This window comes from Felis catus, chromosome B3 (genome assembly GCF_018350175.1).
Source record: "Felis catus isolate Fca126 chromosome B3, F.catus_Fca126_mat1.0, whole genome shotgun sequence".
Lineage (NCBI taxonomy): Eukaryota > Metazoa > Chordata > Mammalia > Carnivora > Felidae > Felis > Felis catus.
The window spans coordinates 54,370,403-54,390,597 of record NC_058373.1 but is presented as its reverse complement, the minus strand read 5'-3'; the positions used below and the strand labels follow the sequence as shown (position 1 = coordinate 54,390,597).

General features: G+C 34.8%; 2 protein-coding genes across 16 annotated transcripts in view; one reads left to right on the top strand and one right to left on the bottom strand.

Moving 5' to 3' along the window:
- The window catches only part of FAM227B (family with sequence similarity 227 member B), a 210,456-nt gene that overhangs the window by 105,222 nt on the left and 85,039 nt on the right, over positions 1-20,195 (bottom strand). Inside the window, exon 12 of one of the 14 annotated variants that reach the window (XM_045059343.1) lies at positions 9,255-9,554. The exons of the other annotated variants lie outside the window; for them this stretch is intronic. Within the exon in view, the coding sequence (XP_044915278.1) occupies positions 9,538-9,554 (17 nt within the window). The 3' untranslated portion in view covers positions 9,255-9,537. Of the gene's footprint in view, positions 1-9,254; positions 9,555-20,195 lie in introns of those variants that run through there. 14 annotated transcript variants of the gene reach the window in all.
- Positions 1-20,195, top strand: part of FGF7 (fibroblast growth factor 7) — a 57,806-nt gene that overhangs the window by 35,181 nt on the left and 2,430 nt on the right. The gene's annotated exons all lie outside the window — the stretch shown is intronic.

Genomic DNA, 20,195 nt, shown 5'->3' with positions numbered 1-20,195 from the left:
AAAATATACTTATGTCAGTTCTTAAAAATCTGTAGTAACAGTTTCTTAAAGAATGAATGGACTGTCAAATTCCTTAAACAACAGAAACTTTTCCACTTCTGCTTCTTAAGAGGAGAGAAACCACCGAGCACAGACTTGGAAAATGAGTTTATTAACTGAGTGCGATCGTCAGAGTCTTTGAAGTGGCCCCAAGGTGCCAGTGACAGTAGATGTCCAACGAATTATTGATTCAGCATTTAGAAAATAGAAGGCGAATGTTGAGGGTGTTATTTATTATATTATTTAAAACTAAGAGAGTTCATAAATGCATTATGTTAAAGAAACCTAGAAGTTTCTGTAGTCCTCAATTAAATGATGTATTTTTGGAAAGGGTTTATAATAGCAAAAAAACAAAAACAAAAACAAAACGTTAACAATTAAAATAATTGAATTAATGTGCATATAAAATGTATTAAACCTATTACTGACGTTATTTTTCCTTGGGTGGGTAATACTTTCTTTAGTGATTTTTTTCCATCACCATATTCACTCCAGAGCAAAAGTGTTGTTGGGGAAATCAAATGAGATAAAATACGTACAAATTCTCTGAAAACTTAGTGAAAGCTAAGATAGGGCTTCAGCTAGATAACATGGGTAAATCAAGGTATTTATAACAACCAACATAAACAATTGGTTCCCTGAGGAAAAAGAACAAAAAAAATAGTACATTTAAATAGTCATAGTCCACAAATAAGCTATTATTTGGCTTTGAGTCATCTTTAAAGGTCATTTAAACTCATAAACATGCACTTCCAGCCTAGTTAACTTGTGTTTCTAATTAATTATCATTTAGAGGTTTCAGTTTTATTTGGATTATATTTCATCCAAGATTTTCCTGTTCCATCTTTCTCAATTTAGGATTCAACATTGCATGCATTTTAAGATAATATTCACTATAAGAAACTCTTTAAGAAAGCAATGACCAGAAATTGCTTTTTACCATTGCCAAGCTCTTGTCTTTATAGAAATCAGAGTGAACTTTATGTTCCCATATTTTCTGACTTTCAGACTAAGTGAAAATGTAATACATCAGACAACAAAGCTCAAAATCAACTTTATGATAATGCTTCATAATAGCAATGGGATTAGTTACAGTTGTGGATATTTTTGAAGTTCCTAAAATCTTGTCTTTTAGAAATTTATTCTACAAATTCAATTTATAGACAAAAAAAAATAATTCTTGCAGATAAATTCCAAGGTTTCTCCTGCTCAAGTATTTTGTCTATTTTCTCACTAGGTTACCCAACATCTTCAATTATAAATAATCAATTATTTTAATTATTTATTATTATTAATTATAGTAAAACCTTCGTTTGTAAGCATAATTCATTCCAAAAACATGCTTGTAATCCAAAGCACTCGTAAATCAAGGTGAATTTCAAGAACCATTGACTCAGTTGTGATCATGTGACATTCGGTGTCACATACTACTCATATTTCAAGGCATCACTCATTTATCAAGTTAAAATTTATTAGAAATGTTTGCTTGTCTTTTGAAACACAGAATATGTTACTCGCAATCCAAGGTTTTACTGTATTTTAAATTATTAATTAATATTTTAATTAATGTTTATTAGGCTATTTGAGAAAAATTACCACTGGTTGCAAAAAATATTCATCTGCTATCCATATTAATAAGACAATTACTGTGATTATTCTTATTTTCTGTCTTATTTTTGAAAGGCTACTCTTATGTAATTATTACTTGACTGTATCGTCTCCTTTTTTGGTGATATGAACACAAACATTACAAAATATCTAATGGGAAAATCCTGGGAAATTTCAAAATGCTCTCAATCTTGGTCCAGGAGAGACACTGTGGGTGTGTACCTGTTTCTCCTACCACACTACAGTTGGCCTGTAGGTGTAAGCTGTCCTAGAGGAGAGGTGTGCACATTGTACATGTCTGTGTTAGTGCTCTCTGGAGCACAACCACTTGAGCCTGCGGCAAAATCAAAAGCTCTCTTAGAATTATAACACCTATGATTAGTAAATCTATTCAATGCATTTTCTGAACCTCCTTATCCACGTGCTAAACATTCTTGTAGTGTTCTTTTTGTTGTTGTTGTTGCTTAAAGAGTGACAAGTGATTTAAAAAATGAACCTGCGTTTCAGCATCATGGTAAAATGCTTTGCCTTTCCTGATAAAGGGGCTATGGTTTCCTATAGCTTTATCTTAATTAGTGTATCTTAAAGTCTTCTGGTTTTCTTTTACAACTCTTCTATTGTTTTGCAAATTTTGACCTTAAGTAAATTCAGAGAGTTTGGGGCATGATTATAACTAATATTTGTATAGTGTTGTACGTTATTATTTTATGCTTTTGAATAGTGATCTCACACATTTCCACGGTCCAAGGCCAGGCTATGGTTCACAGTGCTTGAGGCCTATAGGCAATGGTGTGCTGGAGCCCGTTCATCTTGGCTCCTGAGAGCCAACAGTATGCATCATTTTCCAGCTCCACATTTATCTCTTAAACCATGTTGGTAGCTTGATAAGGGTATGAAACTGGACATGTGGGAGTATTTACACCATGGAAATTGGCAAATACTATACATCAGAGTTTTTCTTTTCTTCTGGAGAATCAGTTGTTAAATATGTACCAGCACACCCTCCGCACGTAGGCTAAATTTCCACAGCTATCACCCTCCTCCCTTGGCACCACGCCTCACCACTGCCTAGTTTGTCTCTACCAAGAACAGCCTTCATGTCTTTGTTAGTGCTGTGGCAACCTGTGCAAGGAAAGTCAGGCCAGAACATCACGTACCATGGGAGAGGCAGGCCCTGGACTCTGAAGAGAGGAAGAAAAGTGGAATCATTTCCCTGGTACCTACTCAACTTATTTCTGATGCTTCCAGGAAGGAAAACAAAAGGTCTGAAAACCTCAATGCCCTAGAAACAAACTGTACACTTAATTATATCATGCATAATAACTGATCCACACACAGATAATGATATGCTGGGACACATATAGTCATGCTTAGGGAAGGTGAAATTTGAGTTTTAGTGGAATGAAATATAATTTACTTGTTTCAGGTGTATGTTTTGTGTTCAGATATAATCTCTGACTGCACTGCAAAGTCTGGAATGCATGTACTCAAATTAGCTCAAATTCTAAATCTGTAATACCAGGATTCCTTTGTTTTTACTACTTACATTTTGACATTTCTTCATAGTCCAAGCAATCATTACCAAATATTCGAGGTGGGAGTATTAATGAATTCCAAAAATGTTCTAGCAACAGTCAAGTCATAAAACAAATATTTTAACCCACACACATTGTATTCATTATATTCTGGGCGCGGGGGGGGGGGGGGAAGAACTCTTGATACCCGTCATGTATACTAATGATTAAACAATTCTAAAATCCTTCTTGTACTTGTAAAAATTGTAGAGCTTCTCTGTCTTGGCAATATGATTTTTCTGCCCTGAGAGGAGAGATATTAGAGGTGAAAGCTGTAGTCTTTGTATGCAAAGTAAATTATCAAAAAAGAGAGTTGTTTGTGTGTTTGCTTTTTCATAATTTGTTTGGTTTTGTTCTTGGCTTTTCTTTTTTAAAAGGCTACTAACCAAACCAAATTCTACTATGTCAAAATCCAGTGTTGATAGCTGTTATCCATGTAGACCACAAAGGAGAGATGCTGTTTAATCCAGTGAGGCCAGGTTTCCCCTGTACACACTGCTCTTCCCCCTACTTCAGCCATTTTTAAGGTATATTTCCTTCTAATCTGTTTCTCCCAGACTCAGATATTGCCATTCAAGGCCCCCCAGTCTTCAGAAGTCCTCTCTGACTGGACTAGTGACACTGATCTTTTCTCTTCCTTCCTACTTTGCCATTTAGAGTCTTCCCTGTCATGTGGGCTAATTGTAGGTCTCTTTATTTCCCCCCAAACAATTCATTTCTCAAGACAGAGACCTAGCAACTTATTTTCTGTGTTCTTCACATACTACACAACAACAGATCCATGTATAACACTAGACACAGGGCAGGTACACAGTCAAAACTTTAATGGATTCATTTTATTTAGATTTAAAAACTATTAGAGAGACCTACTCCTTGGTCATTATTAAAGTTATAAAAAGATCAGTGGCAAATCTGACACCATGTTTGTTTGTTTTTTCATTTTACATTTATTTATTTTTGAGAAACAGAGTGAGACAAAGCATGAGCGGGGAGGGGCAGAGAGAGAAGGAGACACAGAATCTGAAGCAGGCTCGAGGCTCCAAGGAAGCAGGCAGCACAGAGCCTGATGCGGGGCTCAAACCCACGAACTGAGAGATCATGACCTGAGCCAAAGTAGGATGCTCAACCAACTGACCCACCCAGGTGCCCCAGACACCATGTTTGTTTTTCAATGCAGACTTCAGCTGATCTGAGAAACTGCATATTTCATGCCCTGGCACTTCTCTGCACTTAATGCTAGCTGTCTTGTCTATATTCCAGTTTAACTTGTTCATATGAGAATGATCTCTGCAGATACACTGGCTAGAATAGTTTGTAAGCTAGATACAGTATGCACTCTCTCAAGGCCTTAAAAAGTAAAGTCAATCCTGAATTTTTTTTTTTTTAGAAAAAATTTTGATACTTGATTGAAACATAAGAGACATCATGGAAAATTCAAGCTGAATGTCCTTATGCTAATTATTGTATTTATTTAATTTGAAATCAAACATTTGAGAACTTGCTATCCGTATATGGTTATCAGGACACCCTGATTTATGTACTAAGTATAGCTTTGGGAAACTGATTGCTGCTTTTCTTGTACCTTAATCACAAACAAATGCACAAAAGAAGGATCCCATTATTTAAAATATCTTGTTGAAAATCCTTTCCAAAACAAATGCATTTTGCAGATGAATAGTAAGCCACTAAAATACGTCTACAACATTTAGATGTTCTCAGATGAGGTTTCTTAATATTAGGCTGTTCTGCAATCCTTTCTTTCCTCATACTGACTAGAAATTGAGCCTTTGTAGAGAAATATTTTTAATCTAGTCCCACAGTTCTCTTTTTCAACATGGGCAAATATGGCTTAGGACTCTCTCATCATTCTATTTTAACATTGCATCTCCTGATTCCTTGTACATGATCCACTTGCAATGGCACAGAATTGGAAAACATAGGAAGGAAGGTAGGGCAGGTCATGGTGACTTTTACCAGTAGGGAGAAAACTAACTTACTTTTGCTCACAGATTCCATGACTGTTCTCTTTCCCTCCTTCTCCTGTTTATTTTCCTTTCAATTAAGTTAAAACACATCTTTAAAAGATAAACAACTAAGATATCAGAATATGAAAGGAGCTTAGGCTAGTAGAGAGCATTCCAAAATGCACAAAGGGGTTGACTATCTGGAAGATTATGGATAAATCATAAACTTGATTTTACACTCAAATAAATCATAACATTTTCTTCTCTAGGTCCTAATTTAGGCATTTATCCATTGAATTTTGGCATGCTGGAACTGTGCTGTAGTATATACAACATTATCAGATCCTCTAAGTATCAACAATACTTGGAAGACTTTTAAGAGGGCTGTGTTTTAAATCACCCAAAACAGGGCTGAGGGTCTGTATTAACCATTTATGCAAATATAGCCTATAAATTTACTTCAGGAATCAAGTACCCTCACCTCATCACCCAGATTCCCATCACCCTTACCATGTAGCTTCGACAGTTCTTGCCTAGACAGTGTTATGATGTCTTCTTTCTTCTTACCTCTCACCAAGCCACCCCCCACACTGCTAGTAGAAGCACCTTTCTAAACCTTTCAGTGGTTCCCCAGCAGCTACAGGATAAAAATCCAAACTCAACTAACTACATAAGGTTCTTCAGGATTTGGCCCCTGCCTATGTTTCTTGTTTTTTGTCTTGGCCATCTCTCTTGTGTATGTCTCAACCACAGCAAACTAATGCCAAAATGCCACTGTCTCCTATGCTTCCTTGCCTTTCTCATAGACTTTCTTCTGCCTAATTTTCCTTGACTCACGGCTATGTGTCTACAAAATACTAACAATGTTTGTAGAATAGATGTTGAGGAGAGGCAACTATTTCTGTGAGAAGAAAATTAAAACTATTTATTTAGTGCTCTTTAAGGAATTAAGCATGTAGGCCTCATTCTTCATCTTCAAAATTATTTGATGTGGTTCAAGAAACAAAGATTGGTTTTTTTGTTTGTTTGTTTAAATCACTATATTCTGATTGTGGGACAAAGCTGATGCTTTTTGCTGGGGGAGTTAGATACTTATTAAAACCTGGCTTTGAATAGCTTCTGAACTTCTTCCACCCCCAAATACCTGTTGTATACAGATCACTTTGAGCCACTTTTGTGGCTCATTACCGACATGGAATGGGTTGGGCAGGGTGTGACTATCCAAGGATAGGTTGGAATTAAGAATCTCTATGTAGCATGTATAGTTTTAAAAAGTGCCAGTGATCCCGAAAACTTTTCCCCTGAAAGATGTTCTTTGTCCAACGAAGCCTGCCCTCACTCCCACTCCCAGCTTATTCTGAGAATCACTGGTTGAAGAAAAAGGAAAATTTCAAAATAAGGAATTAATTTGAATGAATATTTTGAATGAAAATATGTAACAGTGATATTCCTCAGGGATCAATAAAATGAATCAACATTTCCTCACAGTGAAAATATACAGCAAAAATTCCAAGTTTGCAGATTATGCTAACATCTTTAAATTAGTGAAATAAGTGAATGATAATAAAATGCAGTCAGACAGAACATATGTATATAGGTAAGCAGAAAATTGGGAGATGAGTTTGAATGTAATATATTTTATAATAAAATTTAAATTATATGTATAAGATAAAAGGCTCTGAATAATAACTTCCTCACAAAAAAGGCACTAAGAAATCACTTTGGATGTTTTCCTAAAGATAATATCTTAGTGTGCAATTGTAGCCAAAAGACCAATAAAGTAACGGGCATCATCAGGAAGAAAGTAAGACACAAAACAGAACATATTATAATAGTTCTGCGTAAACATGATATATCTACATCTGGAATACAGATGTTGTCTTCTTTGCTTAGCGTTAATAAAGGCTACACAGTACAATGGAAATATCCTAGAATTAGAATGAATGAGTGATATAAGACATATATGACACAGGCTAAAAAAATTTGGGATACGATCTATAATAATAAATATTTAAGATGAACCATATTCAATGTTTATGAAATCATAATAATATGGATAAGAAGAACACAGACTTATTAGCCATCTCATGAAATTGTAGGACTAGCGTGCATTTCTTAAAGCTTTAATGTGCTAGAAGCAAGGCAGAGAAAGAGATGTGCTACATTACACAGCAAACAGAAAACACAAGAAAGTTTTTATGCATGGAAGTGTGGCATGCTCAAAATATAAATAAGGTAAAGCAAGGTTTTGCCAAAACTAAAAAGGAAAAACCTACAACTGGTTAAAAAAGTAGAAATTTTGGAGCTTGTCTCTACTTTTTTGAGTTGGCATCATGAAACATAATCTGAGATGAACTATTGTTTGAATGAACCATGGAATTTTGTACTTTCTTATCTAATTAGATAAACTCCAAAAGCATAATCAAAATTATAAGGAAACTTAACAAATACTTCCAGTTTAATCTTTTAACTTTTTTTTGTTTGTTTGTTTGTTTTTATTTATTTTTGGGACAGAGAGAGACAGAGCATGAACGGGGGAGGGGCAGAGAGAGAGGGAGACACAGAATCGGAAACAGGCTCCAGGCTCCGAGCCATCAGCCCAGAGCCTGACGCGGGGCTCGAACTCCCGGACCGCGAGATCGTGACCTGGCTGAAGTCGGACGCTTAACCGACTGCGCCACCCAGGCGCCCCTCCAGTTTAATCTTTTAATCTTAGTTCTTCTGCTGCTTAGTATGATTAGGAAACTCATTAATTCCTTAAGCCTGGAATAATTACTAACTTTCATTTGCTGATTTATGACACACTAGTTACAAGGGGTTTATGTATCATTCTATCTACTTCAGCATTTAATGAGAGCCTTCTAAGTACTAGGGATTTCCAGAAGTATAAGATAGTCTCTACAAATGGCTTAAAATTCAGATGATTAAAAAAGTGCTAAAAATATCAATAACAACAGAAGAATAGAGGTGAGTGTAACTAAAGGTACAGCAATGTGTTGTTCTTAAAAGTAAAAGAGATAACAGATCAGAAAACTATGTAAAACATTATGCAGACACTTGAATTTCGTTTGGCTTTGAAAGAAAAGTGTCACTCAAGTTAGTGTAAGCTGTTAAAATACTGATCCCAAAGCCTCACCTCAGACCTACTGGATCAGACTTTCTGAGAAGTAAGAACTGGGCATTTGACATTTTTAAAAGAATTCATCACATGATTCCATTCAGCCAATCCATGAGGAAATGTTTGGGAAATACAGAAATGGAGATTCTCTGTAGTTATGTGTATGGTGGGCAGAAGCAGACAAAGTACCTGGCAATTTGTATGGGAGAGGAAGACGAGTAAATCAGTTTGTTTGGGGCCAACAGCTCATGTAAGTTGTAAAGGAATAATAGGTGAAAATTGTAAAAGTAGACTGGATTAGATTTTGGAAGGCTCTGAATGCCAAGTATAAGAAGTTTGAATTTGTTTTGCTTTTCAATAGAGTGTACCATTGAAAGTTATACAGCAGAACAGTAACTTTTATAACATGCTCTCTGGAGGCAGGCATCTAGGCAGGAAACTGAAATAATAGTTGAGGTACAAATAATAAGTTCTGGACTGACATGATGGCGATGGGAACAGAAGTGCTAGATACATATTTGGTAACATAGAGTGGGCCAATGTGAGTTTCTAGTAAGAGCTAGGGGGTCTGGATCTCCTTTTTAGTATTGTAAGTATCTTCTGTAAACTCTGATGATTTATTTCTTCCTCTTTTTCCTTTCACTTGAATTTCTGTGAGAAATGTAACTACTCTGTATTAGAACATCACTGTTTAAACTGGTAGCAAAGAATGTGTGCTTAAAAATTCTTAAGAGGGGTGCCTGGGTGGTGCAGTCGGTTAAGCGTCCGACTTCAGCCAGGTCACGATCTCGCGGTCCGTGAGTTCGAGCCCCGCGTCGGGCTCTGGGCTGATGGCTCAGAGCCTGGAGCCTGTTTCCGATTCTGTGTCTCCCTCTCTCTCTGCCCCTCGCCCGTTCACGCTGTGTCTCTCTCTGTCCCAAAAATAAATAAATGTTGAAAAAAAAATTAAAAAAAAAATTCTTAAGAAAACCAATAGCCAAAATGGCATTAAATCATGCTTTAATGCTGATTACCACCAAGATCTGAAACCACATTGTTTAGAATTCCCTTATGGTCTGGGTGACAAAACATTTAAATACAAGTTAAAGAGGGAGAGAGGAAAGATTACATCAAATGTCTACCACACAGCAAAATTTCACAGGACACATTAATAGTTACAATAGACGGATGAAGTGGATGTGTGGTTTATCTTCTAAACCGTTGTCTTTATAGATTAGATGAAGCCTAAGATGTCTTAACTTCTAGAGGTACCTGTAAGTAAAATGTTAATGCAACTTTCCATAGCTTCTTTCTTTCATGATCATTTTCCCCTTTCAGATTCATTGTTGGTAGACTTGTACTTATTCCCCTCAAGCAAAATCAAATTCTGCTTTCAGAGAAGGTATAGTCACTTATACCACAGTATGAATATATTTGTGTCTCTATGTTACCTCTCCCAAGTATTTCCGGGATTTCTGAACCTTATCTCAAATCCTATGTAATGAAAATCTTGGTTTCCTATTGAAGATACTTTAGATTTTGGGAAAAGCCAGAAAACAGGAGAGATTTTCTAGATGGTGAGGAGAGATATTTTTCTCACATATTCTGGGATTATATCATCTGCATCTCTTGTGATAATTTTGGAGCCATTTTTAGAATGTAGTAAAGTGTTGTAAATGCTTTACATGATCAGATAAAAAATAGTTTCTGAATAAAAGTTTAGAAGGTACAGGGAATGCAAAGCAAACAAAGAGAATTTCTTGCTGTCTGATTCAGGGAGAAAACTGCCCGCCTTGTGTTCCAGAGAGGCAATAAATGAGAAGAAAAAGGTCAGTAAATTGGCATAGAAATATAATTCTGTGCAATACAGTTCAAGGATATTCCCATGACATACTATAGCAATATGCCACTGGAATCATCCTATTTGTTAAACAACTGAACAGTTTGTTTCTAATTCTGGCATAGTTCTAACCTTGCTGAAATCAGCTGTTGCAACTTAAATTCTTTAAAAAGGAAACACTGCCATCACTGTACCACACACTAATGTACTTTCTAAAGATTTTCTAATGCTTTGTTTTCTGAATAAATCTCTAAAAGAATGACATGATTCTTTTTACTTCACCTGAAAAATCATTTAAGTGTTTTTTTACATCATTATAGAACTGATATAGGATTGATAAGAACTGTAACTGATGTACCCTTCCCACCACCCACACCCAATGAAATGATGGTGTGGCATCAATACTCTTAAACAGGACATTTCAGTTATATTTGATTCCAGAAATTATGCAATCATTTGTAACTAATTTGAGTTTCATGCCGGTTTGATGGGAATTACACTTCCTCGGTTTCGGTAATAATTTATATACTTGTGTTTCTTTCTTGCTGGCTTTGATTTGATTAGCTTTCTAATTTCTTTTAGTACTTTCCAAGGTTCTGTCTTAGATCTGTTACTTAACAGTTATGGGGCATGCTTTTGGGGGGTAAAGTGATCCAAAGATAAGATTAGTATTATTAACCAAATATATTAATTGTGTTATCTTATAATAGTGGATTCTAGGGTTCACAGGAGAAGTAAAAGAACCTAGAGCCTGCTGGGGGTTGCCATCTCCACAAAGCCCTTTGTGTCACCTACTCTGACTGAAAGATAATAAAGAAACATGGGGAAAGTGAACTCACTTCTTTCCCAAATTCAAACACTGAATCATTGCCTCCAGGCAACGAAGTCAGCATGTGCACAGATTATCCACCTAATAGTCCTAATCCAAACACTAGCCCGAAAAAAAGAGATCTGTCTTCCATGTTAAGCAGTCACTCTGCTTACCTTCTGGAACAAATTTATTTCAGCCTAAGATAATTTGGTGTTTGTCTGTCTCTTTTCGTATAACTTCTGAAGAAGTCAATTTTAAATAATATGTATACGTTGCTAAAGGTCACCTCCTTTTGGTCTAGGTGGACATTTGAAAACAAAATACTGGCAGCTACATGATGTTAAGTACACGTATCTTATATACTTTTGACATTCTGATAAAACTTAGTTCATGATAGAAGCTGTTTACCAGAAAATGTAGGCCCAATAAACTATCTTAACAATAAATTTAGGACCAAAATACATTTAAAATTGTACACGAGCATTCATTTTCTCATAAGCAATTTATCTACATCAGTCAATGCGAAACTTACATTATTCTGCTTTCAAACATATTTGCTTCAAAGAATTCTTTCTCAGTTAAAGGTAAATACATTTCATTGAGTACTATCTATCTATCTATCTATCCACAAAACTGCTACTTCTTCCAGAGATACTCTTGAAGAGGAGGCTGAGGGAGATTTTAACAGTTGCTTACAAGCATATGAAGGGTGTGAGGTTGATACATTCATGCAACATTCAACAAATCACTGCGAGCCAATTCTGTGCTAGGCTCAATTGAGAGACAAAACCTCTCCTCTTGGAGAGCTGTACTTGGTAACTAACTCTTCTTCATGTTCAGTAAAGATAGATCTGAGGGAAATAATTTACTATGCAGCATAGTGAAGAAATTCATTGATTCAACATATTGGCAATACCATCAAAATTGAGTAAATGCATCTTTCTAAAGACATACAGAGTAGTTGGTTTCCAAAGATCTTATCACTGTAAAATTTTATGAAGTCAGTGTTTTTTCCCTTCCTTCAAGTCCCTCTTACTCCTGCTATTCGTGCCTTTATTTGTATTGTATTTTCTGTTCCTGGAATGAAGAATATTGATGCACAAGCTTAGGGTATCTTTCAGGCTCAGTTGTAATTAGGGAATAGAACCTGTAATGTTTGCTGGCTTTCTTTTATGGACCAACTGTCCACAAAATATAACTGTTGAATGGTAGGAGTATTGTTAATTATATGTGGACACCTTCCCTTTCAGGTCCAGTTATGACAGTATGTTCATATTGTCCCATCTCCAAACCCTTTTCCTCTAGCCCCTGCCTGTCTGTTGCCTGCCAGATTTTTGTTGCACTCTGACAGTCAGCGAAGAATATAGTTAATCTTATCCCTCCACATATTGGGGTTAGGGATATTAAAAAAATCTTTTGAATTTCAACAACTGAATTAAAAGTGGGCAAAATATCTGAACAGATTTATTACCAAAGGAGATACACAGATAGCAAATAAGCATATGAAAAGATGCTCTATCTTTAAAGATTCTAGCTTTAACTGGGATGAAGATAGACTTGAAAATGGCAAGGTTCCTGAATGAGTAATATTCTTTTTTTTTTAATGTTTATTTTTGAGAGAGAGAGAGAGAGAGAGAGAGAGAGAGAGAGAGAGAGAGAAAGAGAGAACAAGCAGGGGAGGAACAGAGAGAGAGGAAGACACAGAATCTGAAGCAGGCTCCAGGCTCTGAGCTGTGGGCATGGAGCCTGATGTGGGGCTTGAACTCACGAACTGTGAGATCATGACCTGAGCTGAAGTCAGATGCTTAACTGACTGAGCCACCCAGGTGCCCCTATGAGTAATATTCTTGTTTAATGTACTTTAAAAATCTTTCACAGGGAAATTAAGAGATCTAAAAGTAGGTTGCTTGGAAAAGTATTAAGTAATGTTGGCAGAATCAGTGTCCTATCAACTCTGACCTTCTAATCTGTTTTGTCCCATGTGCTATGTCCTCTTGTTCCAGAAAATACAAGAATGAAGAAACTAAATTTACCACTCTTTTTTTCAACTTCAGAGTGGGAAGAGATGTTTTTACAGATCCACAGAGATCTGTAGAAGAATAAACTATGTAAGCTTATGAAATCCTCCCCTCCAAATCAAAAACCAGGGAGTTACTCAGAAAATACATATAGTATGCAGACATTAAGTTAGCCACCAAACTTACTGTACATGGTTTTTTGGTCTACCGTATACCTATTATCATATATAAGACAAATATAAGAATTTTCCTTTTTTGTGGACCTGAATTTATGTTTAAGAGAAGTTTATGTGTATAAGTAAAAATAAATTTGCTTCCTAAGATGTAAAACATACTACATGGACACATCAGATTGTTAATGATTGTGGTAGCCTAATGATAGAGTTAAAAAAACAAAAACAAAAACATGAGAGGTCAGATCATACAATAAAAAAAGAAGACAGTCAAACCATAAAAAAGACTCTTAACTACAGAGAATGAACAGGGCTGCTGGAGGGGAGGTAGGTGGGGGAATGGGTTAAATGGGTGATAGGTATTGAGGACATTTGTTAGATTAGTACTAGGTGTTGATGTAAGTGATGAATCACAAAATTCTACTACTAAAACTAATATTACACTATATGTTATTAACTGGAATTTAAATAAAAACTTAAAAAATAATAGAACATGAGAAATGAAACAATGTCAAGTAAAGTAGCCATTTAGCCTTGTTAATATTTTTGTCAACAACATGGTCAACAATAGAATCAATTAATTACCTAGGGGTGTCATCCTTACAAACTAAAGAACATGCCCCAAATGACTTACCTGTTTTTTTTTCCGTGGCTTAATCATTCATAAGTTTATCTAAATATTTTTGCCTATTTATTATTTAAACCTGTTTCATGCTTACAATAAATAAATGAGGAATCTTGGCATAAATTGCTATTACTTTAAAAATTCTCCACCATCTAATTCCAGCATTTTAGCTGTTTCCCTAATGTACTTTAAAAATTGATGAAATTCTTTGTCCCTATTACCAACAGCATTTATGATTTTAAGGCATTTTAACTTTACCTTTTAAAATTTTTTATTAAGAACTTATTTTTAGGGGCACCTGAGCGGCTCAGTGGGTGAAACTTCTGACTTTGGCTCAAGTCATGATCCCCCCGTCCATGGGTTCAAGCTCCATGTTGGGCTCTGTGCTGACAGCTCAGAGCCTGGAGCCTGCTTTGGATTCCGTGTCTCCCTCTCTCTCTGTGCCTCCTGGACTTCAGCTCTGTCTCTCTTCCTCTCACAAAGATAAATAAACATTAATATACATATATTTATATATATTAATGTATATATATTAATATATATTTATATATATTAATGTATATATATTAATGTATATTTGTATATACATTATATACATTGTATATATGTATTATATAATTGTATATATATACATTGTATATATATGTATATATGTATATATGTATTAATGTATATTTGTTTATACACACACACACACACACACACACACACACATATTTTAAAGCAGCTTTAGGTTCACAGGCCTCCCCCATTGTCAACATCCCCCACCAGAATGGTACATTTGTTACAGTTAATGGGCCTGCATTGACACATTGTTATCACCCAAAGTCCATAGTTTACTTCAGGGTTTACTCTTGGTGTTGCACACTATGGGTTTGGACATGTATCCATTATGTTTTCATACAGAGTATTTTTACCACTTTAAAAACCCTCTGTTCTTGCCTATTTACTCCTCTCACTTACCTGCAACCCCTGGCAACCACTAACCTTTTTACTATCTCCACAGTTTTGCCTTTTCCAGAATGTCATAGAGTTGGAATGTCATACAGCATGTGGTGCAGCCTTTTCAGATTGGCCTTTTTCACTTGGTAATATGCACTTAGGGTTCCTCCGTGTCTTTTCATGAGTTGATAAAAATATTTAGTTGTTTCATCACACAAAAATCCCCCTATCCCAGTCCCTTGGTATTTCTTTTCCCTGAACCTTTTAAACTTTATATTTTAAAGATTGAGAAGATGTATATATAATATATATTATATATATATAATATATATTATATATATAAATATACAAAATATATTTTATATAATTATATAACTTTAATATATTTAATATTTAAATTTATTTATAATTTAAATATTAACATTTAAATATATTTAATATTTAAAATATATTTTTATTTTTATATAATTAAATTATATAAATTTAATATTTAAATTTATATAAATAAATTATATAATTAAATTATATTTTAAATATAATTAAAATATATAAATATATAAAATATATATAAAATTATATATATATTAACATAGGTGAGCTAGTATGATAACTAAAAATAATTTTAAAGTTGAAGATGAGGGAGACAATAGTTCAATGATTATTAGACCAATCAGAACATTTAATTATGTCCTTGACCAAATATACTGTTCTGGGCACATTAAAACTAAGAACTGGTATCAGCAAATAATCAAAGAATAACTTTTAAAAAAGTTCTTTCTGTTGTAGTTTATTTACTTATTTAGAGAGAGAAACAGAGAGAGAGAGAGAGAGAGAGAGAGAGAGAGAATCCCAAGTGGGCTCCACACTATTAGCACTGAACCCATCATGGGGCTCGATCTCACAGACTGTGAGACCATGACCTGAGCCAAAATCAAGAGTCAGACATTTAACTGACTGAGCCACTAAGGTGCCCCTAATAACTTTTTTTAAATGTTAAATTATTTTTATGATTTTCTGTCAAGGCTTTATTGTTGAATGAGAAACCTTAACCATTACACACACACACACACACACACACACACACACACACGTAATGGTATACATATATATGTATTATATATTATTCTATTTATATATATGCTATTATATAATATATAATTACTTCCTGAAACTACCATATATAGACAAAACATTAAAATATATCCACATTTCTTATTAGATACAATATTTTATGATTATTTAAAAATTTTGTATACATTTTCTTTTGAAATTATTTGGCCTAAAGTAACTCATTTAGTTTAGGATTAGCTATAAATTTTCTGCAACTATTGTACATTCTCAGGACATTCCTGCTTGTGACCAAGGTCTAGCTGATGTTACTAAGTGGTGTCCCAGGGCAACCCTCAGAAATCTTCCATGAAGGGCAGCTAGCAGAATCCCTTTGCACCCACATTTTCTTCCTTTATTTCACACTCCACCTGGAATGTGTGTTCTACCTTATATTATGAGAACAAAGTGGTTGTGGAACAGTGAGCTGAATGGAGCCTGGAAACTCCCAAATGTTTTGTGGAGCAGAGTTGTCACCTCTCCCAATGTTTATTGCATGTGGAAATAAATGGTTTGTTCCAACCAAACCTAATCTTAACTAATGCATTCTTTATAAAATGCACAGAAAACTCCAGGAGCCTATTTTTTCAGTTATTCTAAAGTCCCAGGCAGAAAGGCAAGTCCTACTTTCAACACTATTGTTAACAGCCAGGTGTTTACTTTCATAGCTTTTTTTTTTTTTCACTTCTAAAGTCATGAGATTACAGCAGCAGAAGAAATGAGAAAAACAACACCTGTGCTCTCATGTCTTTCATGTTCCTATTCAGAACTTCAGTGTCACTAGGGATCTTCCTTCTGGTGCTGTCATTCATTCCCACCTGTGTCAGCATTCATTTAGCGCAATGAGTCTTCACCAGTGTTCCTTTATGTCTTGATACACATGTGAGGAATACCCACCCCCCCACCCCCCCGCCCCCACCCCCACTTCCCCAGGAAGCTGTCTCCAACCTGTGTTCCACTGCTTTCTAGTCGGGGAATGACCCAATTTCCACTAGCTTTTCTCCTTATTGTTACAAAAAGCATGAGATGCTGTTGCCAATGCTTCTCTGAAAGACCAGACTCACCATTGTTGGTTAGAACAGCAAAACTATTCATTTCTAAAGAAAACAGTTTATTGGGCACTTAACTATGCTCAGCATTCTGCATATATGTTTTCTTTCTCTTCTACCTCAATTTGTTCCTTTTGCTATATATTCTTAATGATAGCTTGGATTCCTTAGACTCTTTAGATTTTTTTCTTTCTGGCTTCCCCTCTGAATTAGGTTTTTTTGTTGTTGTTGTTTGTGTTGTTGTTGTTTTGTTTTGTTTTGTTTTTTAATCCTCTCTAAAAATGCTTATCTTCTCTAATAAGCTGTAGCTTAGAAAAAAATTAGGAAAAAAATTAGAAAAAAAAAATCTTAAGCCTTTTCACTTTCACATCTAGCCAAGAAAAGCAACTTATATTTATATTACACTTAATTGGGGACTATTCAGACAGAAGGACAAAAACAACAAATGTGTCCCAAGCCACTCCAAATAGTTCCCTTGGTGTCCTTACATCCTGGAATTTTTCCCAGCAAGCTGCCGAGTTCCGGGAAGCATTTCTTTTGATTCCTTCTGGCTGATCCCCTTGTAGTGAAGAGGACCAGTTAGGAAGTGGAACATTACTGGAATGAACCACCTCGATGCCAAACATAGCTCTTCTCGGCAAATATGACAGAACACAAATACTCAACACATACTTGGTAGCAATGCTTAAAATTATTTCTATCCTATTTACTCATTCCTCTTGCTATGCCCATTTCCTCAACTTCTAGGCCCAATGGATGTTGAGGCTAAGACATAAGGATAGGAGTTGGAGAAGTCAAAGATCATTTCAAATCTGGCTAATGTTGAGAATGAGTACAAGGAGAAGAGTTAGGGAGATGCTATGTCTCCTGGGGTGGGACTGATAATGTGGTTGAGTTTTACAATGATACTGAGTTTAAAGTGACGGCAGTTTTCCACATCTTGTTCCTAAATTCAGCATGCATAAATCACATGTGATCTAAATCCACAATGAAATTCTAGTTGTGCTAGATGTGTAGGATTAACAGAATTGTTTGTTAACAATAGAAAATAATTTTGCATAGCATTACAGTATTTCAGAAAACATGAGATGTTTCAAAATGTGGTGAAAATGTGTTTTCACTTTCTTTAGTATTTAATATTTACACAGTGTTCCCAGTGATAAAGAGGAAGATCTGTAGGTGTCACTTGGAAGTATCCTCACATGTGCTCCCTTATTACTGCTTCCTTCTTTAATCTATAGTCTACAACCGCATGCTAGAATTTAATCATTTTCTATGCTCTCATCAGAACATTGAGGTCTTCAAAAGATGTAGCAAATCATAAGCAGGTCTTAAGTTTTACTAGTGGCAATGATATTATAAAACATGCATTGAAGCATAATTATTATTTACACTTAGTGTCTTCCTCTATTGATAAAGTGGAATCACTGAACTCTATGAATGTATTGTGGAAATGAGAATTCTTTGGTTTGATGTGGATAGAGAGTTCCTCAGTTCTCTTTCCTTATCATTGTTTTTCATTTTGAATTTGCTTATTATTATGACTTCCTAGATTCATGAAATAATGAAAGATAATGGCAATGTATTTTATCCAGTAGCTTTTCAATCGTATTATTATCAACTACTTATGAAAGCATAGCTTAATTGTGACCAAAATCTTGATAACTATTTCATTTGTTGATGCCAGTAGTTGTTATAAATGAGGTCTTTGACTACTTTTCATCTGCCTTTTAGTAAAATCGGGGTATACAATGAAATAGTTTATTGAATTTTTAATAACACCAAACAATTCAATTCACAAGTCATTGTTTACATCTACAGACAGAAAGCTATTTTTCCTATCCTGACTCTAAGAAAGAAAATAAAAATTATGCTATTAAAAACCAAATGATTTGTTTGTCTGACATTTTAGAATGAAATAAATTATTCAATTTAACTTTTGGAGTTATGAAATCAGGGCTGTTTTCCTTAATTTGTGTCCTCAAATTACTCTAGGATTTATACATTCTGACAATGCTTCATAAGTACTTTAAAAGATTAATATCCACTCCTTTGCAATTTCTTCATAGACCTGAGTTTATATGAACAGCCCAAGAACTCTCAACTGGATAACCTCTTGTCAGCGCTAAGCATAGCATGCTGGGAAAAAGGCCTGTATGCAGCATACATGTGACACAGATAACAAATATTAGCTAGGCTGCATTAATCCTGACGAAGTGGGTATTGATTTTATTCTCCAGATAGGAAAATTGAAGTGAAAAGAATAAATAAGAGGATGAAGCAAAGGCATGGAATAAGAAATCAGATTTTCTTTTAACTGAGTGAATATTTTGGAAAACAGCTTTTAGAGACTTGACATAATGCATATAGTTTTCACTTGTAACCTTCTTTGCATATCATTAGGCACAGGGAAGCGAATGTCTCATGGTTACACCTTGATGTTCAAAGTATAATTAACAGCAGTTATTTAAAGAGGTCTGCTAAACTTTTAATTCCTACATTGTTTTAAAATTTTTCTCGAGATTTTACTGCATTTATATGAGTCATTAAAATATAGCATTGGAGGAAAAGATGTATAATAAAAGAAAATAGTAGGTTAACATTCTTGTGGTAACTGTATGTGTTGTAGAAACAATTTCAACAAAGATTAAAAATCAGAAAGGTATAAAGTTATAAAATATCATACAAGCAAGATTCATAATTGGGTTTTAAATAGTCTTTCATGTATCAAAAAACTCACTATCACTTTAAAATATTTAATCTTTTTTAGGGCAGTAATTCTGTTACCATCATTTACAATTGCTTTCATTGATTTTTGTTAAATTTCAGTACATTCCAGAGATTTTCTGTTAGCAATAATTTATAAGATAAAGTTTAAGAGAAAAGTAAAGATTATTAGTTTATTATACATTTTCATGGTATGTAATGATTAAGAGCCACTGTCTGGGTTCAAATTTCCCTTTTGCCACTTATTAGCTGAGAGAATCTGGGCAAATTATATAACTTCTCTGTGCTTGGGCTTCTCGATCTGTAAAATGGGAATAACTACAGTACTTGCCTCATAGCCTTGGTGACAAGTAGATGAGTTAGTGCATAGGAGCCTTGCAATAATGCTTTATTATGTGGTATGAGATCAATAAACATTAGCTGATATCATGATGATTATTATGATAGTAAGTTAGAAATGTAATTCTGGGGAAGAAAAAGCTAAATCCTTTGAATCCAGATATCTTTTTCTACTAAATAAAAAATAAATAGTTTAAACTTCCCATGTTTAATAAGGACTACCCTTGTATTTGTATGTGTAATATGGGTAGGTGGCCTCAGGCTGAGTAAACACGCACATTA